This window comes from Hylaeus anthracinus, unplaced genomic scaffold, assembly GCF_026225885.1.
Source record: "Hylaeus anthracinus isolate JK02 unplaced genomic scaffold, UHH_iyHylAnth1.0_haploid 11982, whole genome shotgun sequence".
Taxonomy (NCBI): domain Eukaryota; kingdom Metazoa; phylum Arthropoda; class Insecta; order Hymenoptera; family Colletidae; genus Hylaeus; species Hylaeus anthracinus.
This window is the reverse complement of record NW_026534330.1, coordinates 14,130,173-14,149,363: the sequence shown is the minus strand read 5'-3', so window position 1 is coordinate 14,149,363 and position 19,191 is coordinate 14,130,173. Positions and strand designations below refer to the sequence as shown.

The following is a 19,191-nucleotide window of genomic DNA, read 5'->3' as shown; positions in this document are numbered from 1 at the left end:
ACTAGATGTTTTTTACGGAAAAAGTATTGCCACACATGATAATGATATAAAATTCGCAATTATACCTTTTTGCACCATTTATAAGAAAAAGTGAGACTGCTCTTCGTTACGTTGAGGTTCATTTTCGATCAGCGCTTGCTCCTCGCCCTCGTGGGAAGACGTAAGGGAAGACTCGAGCCCTTCCTCTGGAAGGAAGTACCTTTTATCGGCGTCACCGTGACAGCTCTGCGTGACGCGAGTAATTTGCGTGGAAGCAAACAGTTTCATGCGGGTGCGTGCAGCGGAGTCCGCGGGCTCGTTAGAAATTATCCGACATTCATCTGTGACACGGCGACCATTAAGCTTAAAGACCGTTGCATCCAACCTTTTTAACAAATCGCTTCGCATTAATCTTTTATACGAACGGCCGACGAAAGGAGAAGACAAACGTTTCGCGGTAAAACGGCTTCGCGATTCTTTGCACTTTATATTATGAGAAGGATGTATTCTATTTGTATTTTTTAATACGATGAAGATATAAATAAATTAACTGTGTGTTTGTGTTCTATCGCGGCGGATAATGTTGGTAAATTTCTCAAATCAGTTTCTTCATTAATAATTTCAATATTAATGTTTCTGATCGTATCATAGAATTTTGTGGTAAAACGTAAGAGGAGGGAAGGACGCGTTTCGTCCTGGATTTGCTAGTTGAGACTCGTCAGTAAGGAATGTTTGGAGGTCGGTCGAGAATAGTTTATATAGGAAAGTTAGGTGAACCGAGCACTTGTGAGGAACGCGCGATGTCTCGCTAGTAATAAGGACAGAAGGTGCTAGCACATCTATGTATATTAACCCTTTGACTGCGGGACGATTTGTGCTGGACATTTTAACAGGCCTTAGAATTGTGAATTTAAACAAAATATCTCCTGATAGGGGATGATAGGACGAAACTTTTTTGTATTTACAGTTTGTTCATAGGACTTTTAGTTTTCAAAATAAAAATTCAAAACTTAGAACTCCGTTTTCTTAAAATTTAATTACATTTGGAATAGTGAAAATGAAAAGCATTGTTAGTTGACAATTCCTTATTTGTCGAAATCTTAAAATATATCTCCTGATAGGGGATGATAGGACGAAACTTTTTTTGTATTTACAGTTTGTTCATAGGACTTTTATTTTTCAAAATAAAAATTCAAACCTTAAAAGACCTTTTTCCTAAAATTCAATTTTTGCAACGAACTTCTAACTCTTCAATTTTTATTTTCAAAACTAATCGTCCTATGAATAAACTGTAAATATAAAAAAGATTCGTCTCATCATCCCCTACAGGCTGATATTTTTTGAAAATTGATTTAAAGAGCACAAACATAACGGGAGCAAATAGTCAGTAGCTCCCCAGCTAAGCACTGTAAACTCAACACGAACGAAAAAACTACAAAAATATTTTACGTGGTACTGAATTAAATAATCCATGAAATAATATTATATGTATAATTCATATATCGTATATAAGAAGTATACACTAAAGTTTGAAAACTTCGTGGTAGGTTTAGTGTTAAGAAACAAATATTTGTACATACATTCTTCAAGACTTGTACATTGAATGCATTCCAACAGCTATTTTCGCAAACAGATAATTCTCAGAAAGAGGCGATTTTTCAGGATGCCGATTTCCAAGCAATGGTATAACTCAGAACGCGATCAGGTTATTTATTCTGTCGACTTCGAAGGTTGTGTTTACGGAATCATTTTATCATTCCGATCGTATGCTGGTAGGCGATGACTCGTGGAATATGCATAGACGCGTATCAATGCTGGCGAAAGAATTCTCACAGAACCTCCAAGACAGCTGGTTCGTCATTCACCTGGTAAAAGTCTTGGTACAATAATTAATAAGGGGGTAATCGTCATCCATTATACTTGGGCTGGTGACCACTCTCGCAGTTCTCTCCGCTCCTTTTAAACTCATTTCCGCCCACGTGGAGACGATCACGAAGACGTGTCTGATCTAGAAGAAGATATTAACAATTGCACTTGAGTGGCGCCTCTAAGGCGACATATGTAATTTAAAAGTGACTTTTTGAACGTACAATTTCAATTTTACTTATATCAGAATACAGCTAATTGAAATTATAAATTGAAACAATAATTCATTGAGTCATGAATGTTCGTAGATGTTTCTTTTCGAAGTACAGTTTTTGATTTTACAGATATTTATTATAAAAATGGACTGGATTTGATGATTCTATAGCACAATGCCTCGAGCGCAAAGGGTTAAGGGGGTATCCTGAATTAAGAGATATAAAAAAGCAGTTTTTCGTGAATTTCTTTATGATGTAAAGAAATAATTAATTCTGACGAACTTTTTATTATATTTTCATACATATTTGAGTAGTTTGTACAAATTTTTTCAACAAGAAATATTGAAATTGAGCCGACAGTGACGCACATTTGTAGAGCACCTCACAATTAAAACCTTCTATCGGCGGGAAAGATGCAGGTCGTAACTTTGGTTTGACACAAAAAAGGCAAATGAAATGTTCATTTTCATACATTTTTCTTCTATGTGGACTAAGAAAATTCATACAAACAAAATTTTAAACAACTTTTGTATCAAGTTAAGTGATTTTTTTCACCCAAAGAACACGTTCTTTTTTTCAAACTTGCAGTAATTTCACATTTCATCATTTTTGCAGGGTTTTCTTAGTTCACATAGAAGAAAAATGTATGAAAATGAAAATTTCTTTTGGTTTTTTTGTGTCAAACCAAAATTACGATATGCATCTTTCCCGCCGATAGGAGGTTTTATTTGTGAGGTGATCTACAAATGTGCGTCACAGTCGACTCAATTTGAATATTTCTTGCTGAAAAAATTTGTGCAGACTACTCAAATATGTATAAAAGTAGGATAAAAAGTTCGATAGAATTAATTATTTTTGTTCATCCTAAAAAAATTCACGAAGAATCGCTTATTTTGAAATCTCCTAATTCAAGATATCCCGTTAACATTTTACCGATACACTAACTGGTACTCTATTAATAGGCTTTTTGTTAGATAATTAATACTTTGTTATTAGGATGTTACGTATGAAATGTCCGATTATCCTTCGTGTCTCGCATCTTCAAAATTACAAAGGTAGTTCCACCATTCTCGTAATCTCTCGTGCGAGACATTCGAATAATTAGGATCAAACGAACTCGTCAAAGCCTGCCGAAGTATTCGATCAGTGTATGTTATCTTCATCTTGCTACGTCATTGTGGTGACAGATGTTACTCGTACGTTTCTAAAACAATATTCGTATAGCATATTCACTCGCCAATCGAAGAGAACAATGAATAACGGAGTAATTCGAGTAATTATAAGGAACGCGTTCAAGCTTAGGCGTAAAAGCGACGAGATAATTGAAGACATAAATAAGGCACATTGGGAAGGCACTACTAAACGACGGAAAACATGCCATTCGTGTCAGTAAATCCAACAATTGCAGGTTTTCGAGATGATTCCAAAGCACAGAATTAAATGGTACAATAAATAATTATTTCTTTGAATCTCCAAATTATCATTCTTCTAGTTGAGATTATGATCACTAAAAATGATCTTTTACTTTATTACAAATTCTTTTTATTTTTATATATTCTTTTATTTCGTATGTATGTAATGTGAATCTTCGTATCAGGATGGAGGTTGGTTATATTAACAAGAATTGTTTCTCTGTAAACACAGTTATCATTATTTTATTATCGTTACTGTACAACTTATAAACTACTATTTACAATCCTTACCTGTAAGCACAGAAACAACATTCAATGTCAATTGTTCACAGGGTTCACTATTATTATATGCTATTGTTCATTATTGTTGATCTGCACTATTCTTATCTATCTTATCTACTTCGTTGCTCTTCTTTCACCTTATCAGTGCGCGTTAGCGTGGGAAATTCGAATGGAGGAAGTGCCACTTTCAACTAGTTTCAAAAATTATCTTATTCTTTAATCATTTTCATGATAGAATTACAAGAGTATTCCCCATCTTGGTCTTCTCCGAAAACCAGCATAATTTCGTAAAAGATGACTCTAATACACAGAGTTAAAACGTATAGTAAATAATAATTTCCTCGAGTTTCCAAATTTTCATTCTTTCAATTGAGAATATGATCACGAAAAATGATATTTCACATCATGTTTGTTATAAATAGACTACGGATGTTAATGCAAATTCATATTTTTATCGATTCCATATAAAGATTTGATAAAGAAAAGATATTTCATATATTTCTGCATTAAATAATTCATAATAAAATATATGTTGTCAAGGTAATTATTCAAGCGAGGTAGAATATTACACAATATACATCACTTTTTCATACAAATTACGATCAATTGATTTATTATACAATTAATGATTCGTATTATTAATGTTTAACAGTATACATCATTTTTCACGCGTATTACGATCAATTAATGATTTGTACTACTAATTTTAATTAGTTGTTTTTATAATCACAAATAATCGAGTTAATTTATCATAATTATTAGGTTGTTCCAAAAGTTTCTTTCGCAATTTGCACTCAATTATTTTATGTGGTGGTGTTTACATAAATAGATAATCTAATTTCATAGATATCCATGTTGTAACAGTAATGGAGCAAAATGAATCGTATACAATTCAATAATGTAACATTAGACATAAAATATTGTGTATGTATTATTTATTAATAAATCGAAAGACACTTTTTGGGATAACCTAATACATGCTTTTTAGATATTCGTAAAGGTCGAGAACGTTTCAGTTCATCAAATTTTCTCACAGTTTTCGACAAAATTTTTCAAATTCGTGCACGTTCTCATAAAGTTCCCAGTATTTCCATTCGCCATAAATGCATAAAAGTCTAGTTACAAATTTCTCGCGTTCGTCAAAATATCTCGTCCAGTTTTCCACCGTTTTCCCGAACGCATGACGCGAGAGAAGCGATTTAAGAGGAAGTCAGGGAAGGGAATAACTTTTAAGACGACAAAACAGCCGGCATGAGAACGTAAGACGGACATCACGTGGTCAATTTTCCGAAGGCGTCACGTAACACGCGTTCCTCCGCTCGTACCCGACCCTTCTGTCCTATTTCAAAACCCGAAGGAAGCTAATTTCCCTGACAGAGACGTTTCCATTCGTTTTTCCCCTCCTCTTCCCGCTATCTCGCTCGTCGTCGGCGGCAACCCGTGGAAAAAGAGAACTAAATCAATGTAGGACATTTATATTGGCTGGAAATCGCTGACTCTCTCGCCACCGCGGACACCCACCAGGACATATTAAGATTTCTGATCCGCCCTGCCGGCCGCTGGACATTTTTATTATTGCGTGTCCAACCCCCGAACCGCGCGGCAGGGAAATAAAACGTGAATTATTGGCCACGCGGTGTCTTCTCGGACCAGCCATCGGACTCGGACTCTGCCTTCTTGCGTCCATCGTCGCTTACCTCGATCGATTTTCCAAATTGCGATCCTCGATTATGGGTCTATTTCATTTTGCGACACGGTTGTGTTAATTCAATTACGTAATCTAATTCCATTGTATTCAATTACAAACTATAGTTTCATTGTATTTAATTATGTATTCAATTAACGAATTCTAATTTTATTGTTCCCAATTACTTGTTCAATTAACGAATTCCAATTTCATTATATTCCATTACGTATTCAATTAACTAATTACAATTTCATTGTATTCCATTACATATTTAATTTACGAATAACAATTTCATTTTATTCAATTACGTATACAATTAACGAATTCAAATTTCATTGTATTCCATTACGTATTCAATTAACGAATTCAAATTTCATTGTATTCCATTGCGTGTTCAATTAACAAATTCCAATTTCATTATATTTGCATATTAATTATTTAAACGTGTCACATAATATGTACAGTATAATTGTAACATGTTTTGTAAATTAAGTAAAGTAGGTACATTGGTACACACATATGTCTTTTCTACAATTTATATTTGAATTTTGATGAAGACATAACAAAGAAGTATATTTCTATTCAGATATTGTAAATTTATGAATAAGGTTTCATAAACATTTCTGTTTGAAACCTTCACGTAGTTTCGTTCCACTTTTTATTAACTTTTATTACTTTACCTTGTTACTTTTTATTGTCTTTTATTACCTCCTAATTCGTAATTCTGCTTCAATTACATTGTAATTTAATTGAACGAGACCTTTGAATTGCAAATTAGAATATAATTGAATCCCTGACAACTCTGTTTTGCAATGTTTGTTCGTTGAAACTGTTTAGCAATTGCAATCGTGAACTATGCGTCAATTTTGATATTTCAATCTCTATTCGTTGATACTATTGCACTCTGCGCATCAATGGAATCGGTTAAATCGTGTTCAGTTTATTTATTGACCGGATTAGTATTGCAGGCCTAGTATACTCCAGTGGAAGTTTGATATCTCATAGCCTAGATCTATCTAGGCTTGGCACATCCACCTTGTAGTTTGGGTCTATTATAATTTAGACACCTGGTACCTGAGTCCCATAATTTTATTGTCTACATAGTCTACAGGTCTAGTGTTTAATTCAGTACATCGTGGATAAGGTATAGTACTACCATTATCGAAGACTGATGTTGCAATCAACTCTATTTCTTAACACTTTATTTACTTGGAGCCTATTTTTAGGTTTTTCAATTGCAGTATATAGCTATTCGAATTTATTTACTGTGTTGATGGTTGTCTACTTACAATGTTCAGTTTTTAGAAACAGACTTGGCTTTCAATGTACCTACATAGTAACAGTATGGAGGACTTCATTGCCAGCCTAGATTGGTATATGCTACTGTAAAAGATTCTTTCTTGAATTAAGGGGTTAGTCGCAGTCAGAAAAATGAAAACGGACAGTTTCTTGTGTGTTTTTTTTAAGGCATTAAATAATAATTTTTCTGAATGCAATGTAAATATATTACAAAGTATGTCTTAAAGAACTATAAAAGAATTTTTGTAAAAAAAAACGTTAATTCATTTCGTCATAACAATCGATGACGTGGGTGACCGCTTGGTTTGCAGTGAGCAAGATTTCTTTAAACTGGTACACCTGAAAACAAAACTAAAGGTAGATTTAGAAAATATATTAGACTAACGGGTCCCTGATTGAAGGATTTTTTATTTTCTTGTATACTTTTTTTTTATCCTGCATTGAATCGCTTAATTTTAGTGAAAACATTGAAAATCAACTTCAAATATACGCCATCTTGTTTTAAATTAATTGTTTCCAAAATCCTTCGTTCAGGGACCCGCTAGACTAATCTATTTTCGAAATCTACCTTTGTTTTTGTTTTCTGGTAAACCAGTGTAGAGAAATCTTGCTCGCCGCAAACCTATGTTTTTAAATCATCGTCTACGTCATCGGCTGTTATGACGATATTAATTAAACGTTTCTTAAAACAAAAAATGATTTTTAGTTCTTTAAAACATGCTTTATAATATACTTAATTGTTACTTATGCAAATTATTATTTAATAACTAAAAAAAAATCACAAAGAAATGTCGTTTTTCCTCTTCCTGACTGCGACTAACCCCTTAAAGACTGTTTCTAAATAGCCCGGTAGATAAAGTGTTAAAACTATTGCATCCTGCACATCAGTTGGATTGGTTACTATTTAGGTTTAGTTTCTTGCTTTAGCAGACTGTTTACTACTTAGCTTTATACTAGTTTATACATACTCTGAATTTAATTTGACACGTTCACTGTCCCTAGAAGCAGGAATAGTCGTCGTTTACTCGTTTCTGAAAGCAACAAGACTTTGGAGTGACAACTGTCCTGAACCGCATCTGACTCAGGCTACAGTAAGCATGTTCTTACTCTTAAGGATCACTATCCTAGAGCATGCAAATTATCTGTCTATCTAGTATTATTTAAGTGTGTCATACATTTAATTTAATATACAATTTGCCACTTCGATATTATTTGAATTCAAGAGCAAAAGAAGAAGGTGTCATTCCTTTATAGATTAACCCCTTGCGGTCGTATGTCTACTCTCAGCCACCACAACAAAAACCATTCTAATCTTATGTTCTATTCTGCAAGCTGAAATGATTTAAGCCGTTAGACAATGGTAACAGATTCTAAGATATTAGTGTAATAATAGATTAATGGAAATATTAATGAAAAGATCGTTAGTAATTATATTAAGTTATACAAGAATATATGAACCAGTGGGTGAAATATCTACATGTTAAATTTTTCAGAGGTAAATATATTGAATATTGTTATTGTTTCTGTAACAGATTGTAATAAATACCAAATAGTCGAAAATACTTGGTATTATAGAATTCCAAATAATATTTTACAAATTGTGTTTAAGTGTAATTAAGCATTCTCGTTTCTTAAAATATTTCAAAAACAATACTCCAAAATGGCAAGAAGAAAGGTACCGAAAGATACCACACGATAGAGAACTATAAAATATAATTTTTACATAAAAACGTCACATTAAAACACATTATTGTGTAAACATATATCTAAAGTCCACAAAAGAATTAATAAATCTTGTTTATCCTTCATAAGTTTCCATATTATGTATCACTGCTCGTTCTTCGGAAATTAATTCCGACCAGTAAGACACCCATGTCTAAATTTAATACGACTGTAAAGGGATAATACACAATTTGCCCCTTCGATATAATTTGAATTCAAGAGCAAAAAAAAAAGATGTCATTCCTTTATAGATTAATATAACTTAGATACATCGTAGTCTAGTCTCTAGACGATCCAGTTCTTTGACGCTATTTCAATTCAAGAACGATAGAAGAAGATTGCTGATCCTTCATAAACTATTACCATTTGGTACCTTATTATTTAGTTACAATATTTCATTGTCTATGTTCCCGTGACCTGCCTCGTTATCTAACAAGGGAACATATCCAACTGTCCGTCTCCGATTTTAATGAAACTTGGTGGGTACATTAAGCAGGTGAAAATAAGGGATAAGTATTTTTGTATAGCTGCCCAATCGCAAGTTTAGGCGTTGAAATCACCCCTTGAAGTTCAGCAGAAAAATGCTATCTTGAAAACTACAATAGATATAAGAAATCTTCTTAGGGAACAGTTTCATGGTTTCATGAGGTAAAACACAAAGTGGTCACAGATTTTGTAAAATGTAATTTGTTTATAACAAAAACATTCTTTGTTACATTATTTTAAGAGATACAAAAATTTATATAACGACAAAAATGAACAGACATTGCTTTCCGAATCCATTGGCATATAATACGATACATTTGCCTCCTACTTTTTCAACCCCTAAACTTGCGATTGGGCAGCTATAAAAAAATACGTATTCCTTATTTTCACCTGTTTAACGTACCCACCAAGTTTCATCAAAATCGGAGACGGACAGTTGGATATGTTCCCTTGTAAGTTGTGTATACCTACATTTGATTGTCGTACGATATCTCACTTAAGGTTGCTTTGATAGTGAAAACACATATAACAAAAGTTATTGAGTTATATGTGTGTTGAGTTATTGAGTTTTTCACTTGAGAACAATATCCGAAAGAATGCTTAATAACCGAGATATTGGCCTGACTTTTCGTGTTTATGACATACCCCCCATAAACCGAATTCGATTACCGTATAATAATTCGTTTAGTAGTCCTTTGGCAATAAGGACGAGTATACCAAACGCAATTGGGAAATGAATGTGAATACTTTTTTCGTTCATAACAATTATCAATGGAATGGTTAATGACCGAACTATTGACCTGATTTTACCGGTTTATGGCATACCCCTCGTAAACAGATTTCGAACTATTCCATCACCGTATGGTTTCTCGCTTAGCATTTCCTTGACAGTAAAAACGCGTATAATAAAAGTTACTGAGAATTGAATTTGGAAACTTTTTTTCATTTCGTAGAAATTCTCACGAGGACGGTTAATAACTGAATTATCGACCTAACTCTATCTGTTCGGAACGATACAATGAAAAATAACGGCCAAACATCTGGATGTACTAAAATGATACATTTTCTATGCAGAATACATTATACAGCGGGTGTAGAGTGTATTCGTACACCGATCAATTTCCAAAAAAAACGTTTCTGTGAAATTATAGCGTTTCTCAACTTCTTTTTTATAACACTACTTTACAAAATAAAAAAAAAATATACATTCAATGTCACAATTTTTTCTTTATGTATTTTGACCTACTAAACTCGAAAATCGCAAGAAACAATTTGTCTATGGATAGGTTTTTTTAATATGAATTTTTGAATTTTTTTCGATTTTTGTCTGACATACCTTCACATTTTAGGCCATATCTCGAGTTAGAAACGTCCGATTCGGTCGCACAAAACGCCATTTTAAAGTTAATCGAATTTCCAACAATTGCTTTTGACATTATTTTTCAATCGGTTCAATAGTTTACAATAGGCTACAATCTGGTGATGTTGAAAATATAGGATGTAATCCAAAAATTACCGATGACCTTCAAAACACCCTGAAAATTACAAAATTCGGAAATTTTTTTTATATCCTCATATTTGCCTCCTTAAACAGTACAACTTTTTCCCCTAACATTTTCTTCTATCTTTAAGTCGAACTGAGATAATTAGGTGTTCTGTTTCTCGTGAATCACCCGGTATACTTGTAAATTAATGTAAATTTCTTTTTTTTTTTTTAATGAAGTTTTAAAAATTAAACAGTTGTGCGAATACTTGTTGCTTCAGCATTTCTATCGATTAATTATTTCTTTCTTGTTAATTTCGCAACTTACATAAACAGCTATTTATTTTTGTAATCTATCTATTCTAGAGATTTCCGAGAATATGTAGAATGTCATTGTTTATCAAAGATAAGTTAATAAATTACAATTTTACACAGTTTTTTTTGTAAATTGATCGCTGTACGAATACTTTCTACACCTACTGTATGTATTTACCAGTATGTTTTGTTAATATTGAATTCTATTTTATTTTAAATTACCTTCACAGCTTATGATTGAAGATTTCTTTCTTAATTCGATTATTTATTTATATTTGCACTGTTCGAAATGACTGTACTAGTACAAGTGCATTTGTTCAAAAAATATAGTAGTTCCATTATTTATATCGTAGCATTTAAACAGAGACGGCGCAAGGCAGGTTCAGCGCGTTCGCCGGAACCCGGCCCCGCGTTTTAAAAGGCCCCGCGGTCTACGAAAATTACTGAATCAAAAGGCACCAATTTTTATTAACTTTTTACAGACTGATGATACCATTAACAAATGGAAGCAATTTTTGCTGAGATGCAAGACATTTTTTTAGTAGCGATGATTAAATTGAAAGGAGTGACAAAAATCATCAAGGTATTATTATTTAATATTCATCTTATAAGAAATATATAGCATTTGTAAATAAATAATTCCTCGTTGTAAAATTTAAGTGTAGGATTTGAATGTGAATTCAGGTCCCGTAAAATTTTTGAACTCGGCCCCGCAAAAGGTTACGTCGGCCCTGTATTTAAAGAAGATTTGGTACGCGATGATACTTGGATCTTGGAAATTTTCAACTTTTACCCACTTTTCGTATTTTTTTTGTTAATTTCACGAATTATATTAACTAGTAAATGTTGTTTGGACTATATCTATCTTAGAGACTTCCGGAAATATGTAAAATATAATTGATTATAAAAAAGGAAGTTAAGAAACTAGAATTTCACACAAAAGTTTATTGGGAAATTGATCGGTGTACGAATACATTCTATACCGACTGTATGTGGAAAGTAACGAGTACTATTTTTTCCAAGCGAATAAAACAGCGAGACACGCACCGAGAATCAAAGGAGTCAAAGAATGGAGAAGCGCAAAATGGTAACGGTAAATCTGATCGTAAGAACAAAAGATCTCGAAGCGCATCCACATCTGACGAAGAAAGAACGGAGTACATAATTGTACGCGATAAAAGCGTCGAGTTTATCGCGGCAGCAGTCGATAACGGGTTTACGTATACAAAAGCGTGCCTCCTGAGTGGGGGAGTACGAAAAAAAAGCGGCTGCTAATCGCGCGATAAACGCCCGGCCTCTGGACCTATTAATTTAAATGAATTGCTTTGACATGGATAGCTCCGATACAAGTCATTTAATTTCGTCTCTTTCTTCTTTCAAGTCCTCGGCCTTAGATCACAAATTTGAAATGCCATACAATGAATGTACCTGGGTCAAACTGCGGGATATCTACAGTGGGTGTAGAATGTATTCGTACACCGATCAATGTTTCAAAAAACTTTTGTGTGAAATTGTACTTTATTAACTTCTTTTTTTATAATCAATGATATTCTATATATTCTCGGAAATCTCTAGAATAGATATAGTGTAAACAACGATTACTAGTTTACATAATTTGCGAAATTAACAAGAAAATACGGTTCTTATAACGAACCATCTACCGTAGAATTTGTAACATAAAATAGAATCAAGATTGCAAATTAGAATGTAATTGAATCAGAATTACGAATTAGGAGATAATGAAAGACAATAAAAAGTAATAAGGAAAAGTAATAAAAACTAATAAAAAGTGGAACGAAACTACGCGAAGGTTTCAAAGGTTGCAATGTACTAAATTACATGCATCAGTTTATTGCTTCGTACGAATTAGAAAACATCAAATTACCAATAAAGAAGTCTTAAAAAATGCTTTGATAGAAGAATGGAAGAAGATCCCACCTCGGACCTAATACCTAAAATAGTTGCAGCAATTGTAGAATCAAAATAAAATCCCACTTAGTATTAATTATTTACAAATTAATGTAAATTTCGTTTATTTTTTATCAAGTTTTAAAAATTTAACAATTGTCCAAATACTTATTGCTTCTATATTTCTATCGATTTATTGGATTTTCTTGTTAATTTAGCAACTTATATAAATAAATAATTTTTTCTTGTACTGTATCTACTCTAGAAATTTCCAAGAATATTTGGAATATCATAAAAAGTAAATAAATTAGTTATATATATAGTAGAAATAAAAGTTAATAAATTACAATTTCACGCAGTTGTTTTGGAAATTCATCAGTGTACGAATACTTTCTACACCTACTGTAGAATACCATTAAGTATAAAAGAAAATGATTAAAACTACAATTTCACGCAAGACTTTTTGGGAAATTGATCGATGTACGAATACATTCTACACTCACTGTATATTTCCAATTCTGTTTATGAGCTGTACGCCATAAACGAGAAAGATCGATCGATATACATATTAACGAACGTATCGAAAATTTCAATGAAACAACAAAGTTTCCAAATTCAATTCTCAATACCTTTTGTTAAGCGTGTTTTTCTGTCAAAGACAATGATTACACGAAATATTATACGGTAATCGAATTCCTAGTTCAAATACTGTTTACGAGACGTGACAGAAACAGGAAAAACCGGTTCAATATCTCGATTATTATACCTTCCATTGAAACTTTGTATAGAATAAAAAAATGTCCATGTTCAATATTCAACAACTTTTGTAACAGCCAATTTTGTTGTTACAACAACGGTAATCTGGTATTAACATGGCTCGAATTATGTTTAGAAGGTGTGTGCTATAAACGAGAGAGATGTCATAAATATATCGATTATTATACTATCTATCGATAACTCGTAAAGGTTTTAAAATTGAATTTTGTACAACTTTGTTCAAAAATTTTGCTGTAAAAGTTAATCCTTTGCCTTTAGATGACGCAAATATGCGTCATTGAGATATATTTGTACTTACTTAAAATTATACTATATTATACATTGTTTATAAATGCCATAATTAATGTTTCTGGAGATAGAACATTTGTATACGTTTTTAATGTTTGGTTTTATCATTTACTATCATCAACTATTGTGAAATGAGACAGATTATCTTTTCTTGTGACACTTAAGAGTATGTTTCACGTATTAATTTGAGAAATAGAAGTATAAATGGCACGAACTTTTAGGACGACCTAATACAAAGATTGCTATTTTATGTATCGGTTTCTGCAACGAAATTTGAATCTTATGGAGAGTTGAATAAACATTCGGTTGCAAGTATTTGTTTATCTTTCAGAACGATTCTTTATAATTAAAACTGAATCGTTCGTATTTACAGTTAACCGCGCACGAAGAAAATTTCCTTCGTCGAATAGTTATTATTCGTCCCTATTCGCAAAAAGTTTGCCACCCCCTGCTTCGAGCGCATCTTAGCCTCTGGGTAACGAAGCGTTCTCATTGGTCCCCGTCATCCCCACTCCCCGCTCGGTCATCGTCGCGTCTCGCCGTGCAGCTAGATCGCTCGCAGTCTCGCGTCGCCCTTCGCGTGGTTCGTATCGTTTTTATTCCGTTCCCTTCTCGTCTCGGTTTTCTCTGTTTACTCGATTCGGCCAACGTAGTGTGTTCAAACCAGTGTCGCCCTCGGACTATCGCCGTGTACATTCGACGCATCGAGCGACAGAGTCGATAATTCGCGAGCAGTGTTTGTCCAGAGTTCGTTGTGATCGCAAAAGGAGGCGATGCGAATGGTGTTCGAAGCAACGCGGCTCTTTCACGCTCTCCCGCGTACCTCTGAAACTCGAGCCCGTAGCGTCCATAGTCTTCGCGTTAATCGAAACTTGGTTGTTCCTCTCATTCCCCGTGGCACTTTTCGTCGTCGGTGGTAGCAGGTGGTGGTGGTGGTGGCGGTGGTGGTGGAGGAGAAGAGCGAAGGGGAAGGGGGAGCGACGGAACAAAAGTTTTCGACACAGTGGCGGCGGGAACTGAGGCGCTCTCGTCGGGAGGATAAGGGAAGCGGCGTGGAATATTTTAACATATATCACGGTGAAATTGGGACGAGGGTATGCTGCCGCGAGGCTGCTCCCCTCCCGCGGCACTTTCGACCCCCGTGCCCAACCCCCGGCCGTAGATCGCCGGTTAGCTTGTCCCACGGCGCGATTTGACTTCCTCTCGACGGTTTCCTGCGTACGCTGGCGATATGTTTGCCTGCCCTGCGGACTACGGCAGTTACAAAATGGTGAGGGACGAAGGGTGAAAGGAAGATATCGTTGGTTTTCAGATGGCGCGCGTGCGCGCTCGACTTCCGTTTTCAGTTTTTCAAATAGCGTTTATCGCTAACCGATGTTTCGTTTGTACCTACAGTGGGTGTGGAATGTATTCGTACACCAATCAATTTCCCAAAAAACTTTCGTGTGCGATTGTAGTTTCTTAACTTCTATTTTTATCGGAAGTCTCTAAGATAGATGTAGTCCAAACAACATTTACTAGTTAATATAATTTGTGAAATGAACAAAAAAATGCGAAAAGTGGGTAAAATCATAGAAGCAATAAGTATTTGTACGATTTTTATGACGAACCATTTACAGTAGAGTTTGTAACTTAAACACATTAGTTTATTGCTCCGTACGAATTAGAAAACATCAAATTTCCAGAAATGTACTTTTAAAAATGGCCTAATAGAGGAATTCAATAAGATCCCACTTCGAATACCTAATAATTTAGTTAATTTAATTCTTAGAAAACTTACAATAATTATGAAATCAAAAGGAAATCCCACGAAGGAAGTATCATATACATTATAAATTAATGTAAATTTCTTTCTTTTTTAATCAAGTTTTAAAAATTAAACAGTTGTGCGAATACTTATTGCTTCAACATTTCTATCAATTAATTATTTCTTTCTTTTTAATTTCGCAACTTACATAAATAGCTATTTATTTTTGTAATCTATCTATTCTAGAGATTTCCGAGAATATGTAGAAAGTCATTGCTTATCAAAAATAAGTTATTAAATCACAATTTTACATAGTTTTTTTAGAAATTGATCAGTATACGAATACTATCTACACCCACTGTATTTCGTGATCGGATAAATGATTAGTATTAAAGACACTTTTTTTTAATTCAATGCAAAACTATTCAAATTGAGTGAATGAAATAAGAGTATATAATTTATGTATACAGGGTCTTCAGGCTATTACTAGCGTTTTTCTTGTAAATGGTACATATGGCACAAAACTGAAAAAGGAAAAAGTGGTACTGTTTTTATGTGCAATGTCCGAATCCACCCTATGATTCGTATTCTTGTTTAACTCCTTATTTTTGGGTAACTGAAGGTGACCTTCAGTTTTTTAAATGGAATGATATATTTTGTATACAAAAATATGGTAGAGTATCGAATTATAAATAAAAAAGTATTGACCTTCATTAGCCCACAAGCTAATAGGTAACGAGAATGATAACATTTCGTTTGTACGTGATTGTACCACCAATAGTTTCGTTTGTACCTTCATCAATTAATAATTAAAAAAAATTCAAAAAATGGTCAGCGCCTGATATTGAGATTTTTGAAATCTGGTTTTTCCCTCTTCTTTAGAATGGTTTGTACCTGTTTGTACCGCTTTTTGTTTCGTTTGTACCTCGATAGTTTAAATTTTACAAGCAATTGTTTATACGCGTAAGAAGGAAGTTTTTCAATTTTCTAAATTTTTAAAATCTGTTTTTTCCCCATTCAAATTTTATAATTCAACCATATTAACAACTGTTTGTAAAATTTAAACTATTGAGGTACAAACGAAACGAAAAGCGGTACAAACAGGTACAAACGATTCTGAAGAAGAGGGAAAAAACAGATTTCAAAAATCTCAATATCAGGTGCTGACCATTTTTTGAATTTTTTAAATTATTAATTGATGAAGGTACAAACAAAACTATCGGTGATACAATCAAGTACAAACGAAATGCTATCATTTTCTATAGAAAAAAAATTAATTTTTGAAAAGTCGGGTGCCAGGATCACATAGCTTTTGTATATACTTGATTTCAGTCTTGTCGATTTGTTTTTAAATCTCCTCAACTACTTCACAACAAAATTATTTACTCTACATAATGTCCCTCTTGTAGTATCGCTCCCTCTAATATCCAAGAATATGGAGTCAAACGAAACAACAAATCGCGGGTTCGAAGCTCTGTGCTTTATTCTCCCTTTAGACTCCTACACTCTTTATACGAAATAACATTTGTAAGGTCACTAAACTTTACAGTAGCATATGTATATGTAGTATCACTAACCAAATAGAAATTAAATTAAATCCGTCCCTAATTACCAAGCAGTAAATAGGACGTAAAGTAAAACCATTTAAAAAGAAAGAACATTTGTAAAATTCTTTGAGATATTTAACCATTCCGTTCTTAACGAAACACTGCAGTATCTCCTAAAGTACTATTTATATAAAAGTTGATCAATGTCGATAGCTGCAAAACGTGCTTCTGTGAATGTATCAAATAAGAAACACTCATTTATGTCGTGTCGTGAAGGCTATAATTGGTATTCCAACAAATATTGGTGCCATTGAAGATAGTCCCTTTCTTGTTGCAACGTGTTGCTCTGAAACTGACTGAAACGTGTGCTGATAGTACTCGATAGTCCATGACTTCTGTCTCGAGACGAATCGCGCCATTTAATACATTAATCGCAGCGTCACAGGGATGTTTGCTAAGGAATTAACAAGTTAATTCTAAAGATCATGTGTTAAAGAAAACAAGTCTGGATAGGATTCGTGAATTTTTATGGGGTTATAGAAATAAATACTATCGCAAATGTTAGAGTATACATATAGTTGTATGTATAAGAACAAAACTTTAGCTTCACAAAATATTTTCATGAATATGCGTGGCATTCAAAGATTGCTTGCATTCACAGCGGGCTTACTTCTCTATTATAGTTTTATATTTTTAATTTAAGATCACGCCAAGTTCTATTATTAACCGACTTTGAAAAGGAGGAGGTTACTCAATTCGACATGTATATTTTTTTTTTCTCTTTAATAAATCTCTGTACAAGCTGTCAACAGACTCCGTTTTTCTTTTTCAATTGTTCGGCTGTCGTTTGTTTCGCAGATCTGTGTCAAAAAGCTCGCAGGGAGTTCGATCCCTTTTGCACAGATCGCTAATAGATGGCAACTCATATTTCAATGCCCAAAGTCGGCTCTTTCCTCACACTAATTCTACATTTTTTGTTTGTTTACGTTAATAACGTATGTGTTTCTTCTGTTGCAGTACGGCTCGGATGAATTTGGTCAGGACTCTCCGAGATACACCTCCCCAAAGGCTGCGGCGCTCTACGCAGACCCTTACTATATCGGTAAGTCGACGAATCATTTAAATCTGTTATTTTTCAATAGAAAAGACATACACCACCGTTTATAAATATGTGGACTACACTACCCACTTTCAATAAATTATTGATATACACAAAATAAATGATCTATATGGCTTAAGATTGAGTACTTACTAGCAAGGAGAACGCAACACCTTCGATTCACCGATTTCGTTGAAACGTTTCATACCAATAGATTGTATCACTCTTTACGAAAATGTAGTATTATGTATATGGGCAGACATTCGATACTTTTTAGATATTTATGATCAAAATTTCTTCGTTTCTAATTGCAATACTGCAATACATATATTGGTGTATATTGGGATATTGCAATTTAAGAAGAAGAATATTGTAATTCACTCTTCATTATCATATCTAAATAAAATATATATTTTGCGTTTTTATTATTGGACACATGGATTTACACTACAATTTTTCGTTAATTGCGCCGGCCCTGATTTTATATTATTAATTATATTATTATATTTACAAGTTTCTCGCGTGTCTAATTTATTCGCCACTCTCGATCATCCCAATCCTACATAACACAAAATTTTGTTGAATTTGGAGTATAAATGAGGTTAAAATCACATAAAGCAAATACAGTTACATACTTTCAATTTAAATAATATTTATTAAATTATTGTATGGTTTTCCATTTGCATAAACGTTTCTGGAAAGTTTTGCCCATACATTTTCAATAATATTCAGGTCGGGTGACCGGCCCGGCCACTCGAGAAATGTCACATTTTTAGAACTAAAATAAGTTTTAACAGATCTTGCGGTATGTATTGCAGCGGTATCACGTTGAAAAATAAACTTACTGGCTGCAATATGAGTTGCGTGCTTATTTAATTGATAGTCTATTAATTCAATGTATTTTTTGCTATTTACACGTCCTGATAAAAATTTATATCAGTTTTTCCCCGATATCCAATACCGGCCCACACCATGACACTTCCGCCACCCATTTGTCAACGACTTAAATACTGTTCTTCTTTCCTTATATCTAATATACAGGGTGTCCCAAAAGTCGGGGAGGAGCCGGAAATGGGGGG

The 19,191-nt window shown here is 33.6% G+C and overlaps 1 protein-coding gene across 11 annotated transcripts in view; it reads left to right on the top strand.

The window, feature by feature from the left end:
- The window catches only part of LOC128886388 (transcription factor 12), a 526,407-nt gene that overhangs the window by 438,463 nt on the left and 68,753 nt on the right, over positions 1-19,191 (top strand). For 10 of the 11 annotated variants that reach the window (XM_054141239.1, XM_054141241.1, XM_054141235.1 and 7 more), the window contains one exon: positions 18,031-18,115. In XM_054141239.1, the coding sequence (XP_053997214.1) occupies positions 18,031-18,115 (85 nt within the window). Of the gene's footprint in view, positions 1-14,714; positions 14,990-18,030; positions 18,116-19,191 lie in introns of those variants that run through there. The other variant, XM_054141244.1, reaches the window with a different exon arrangement.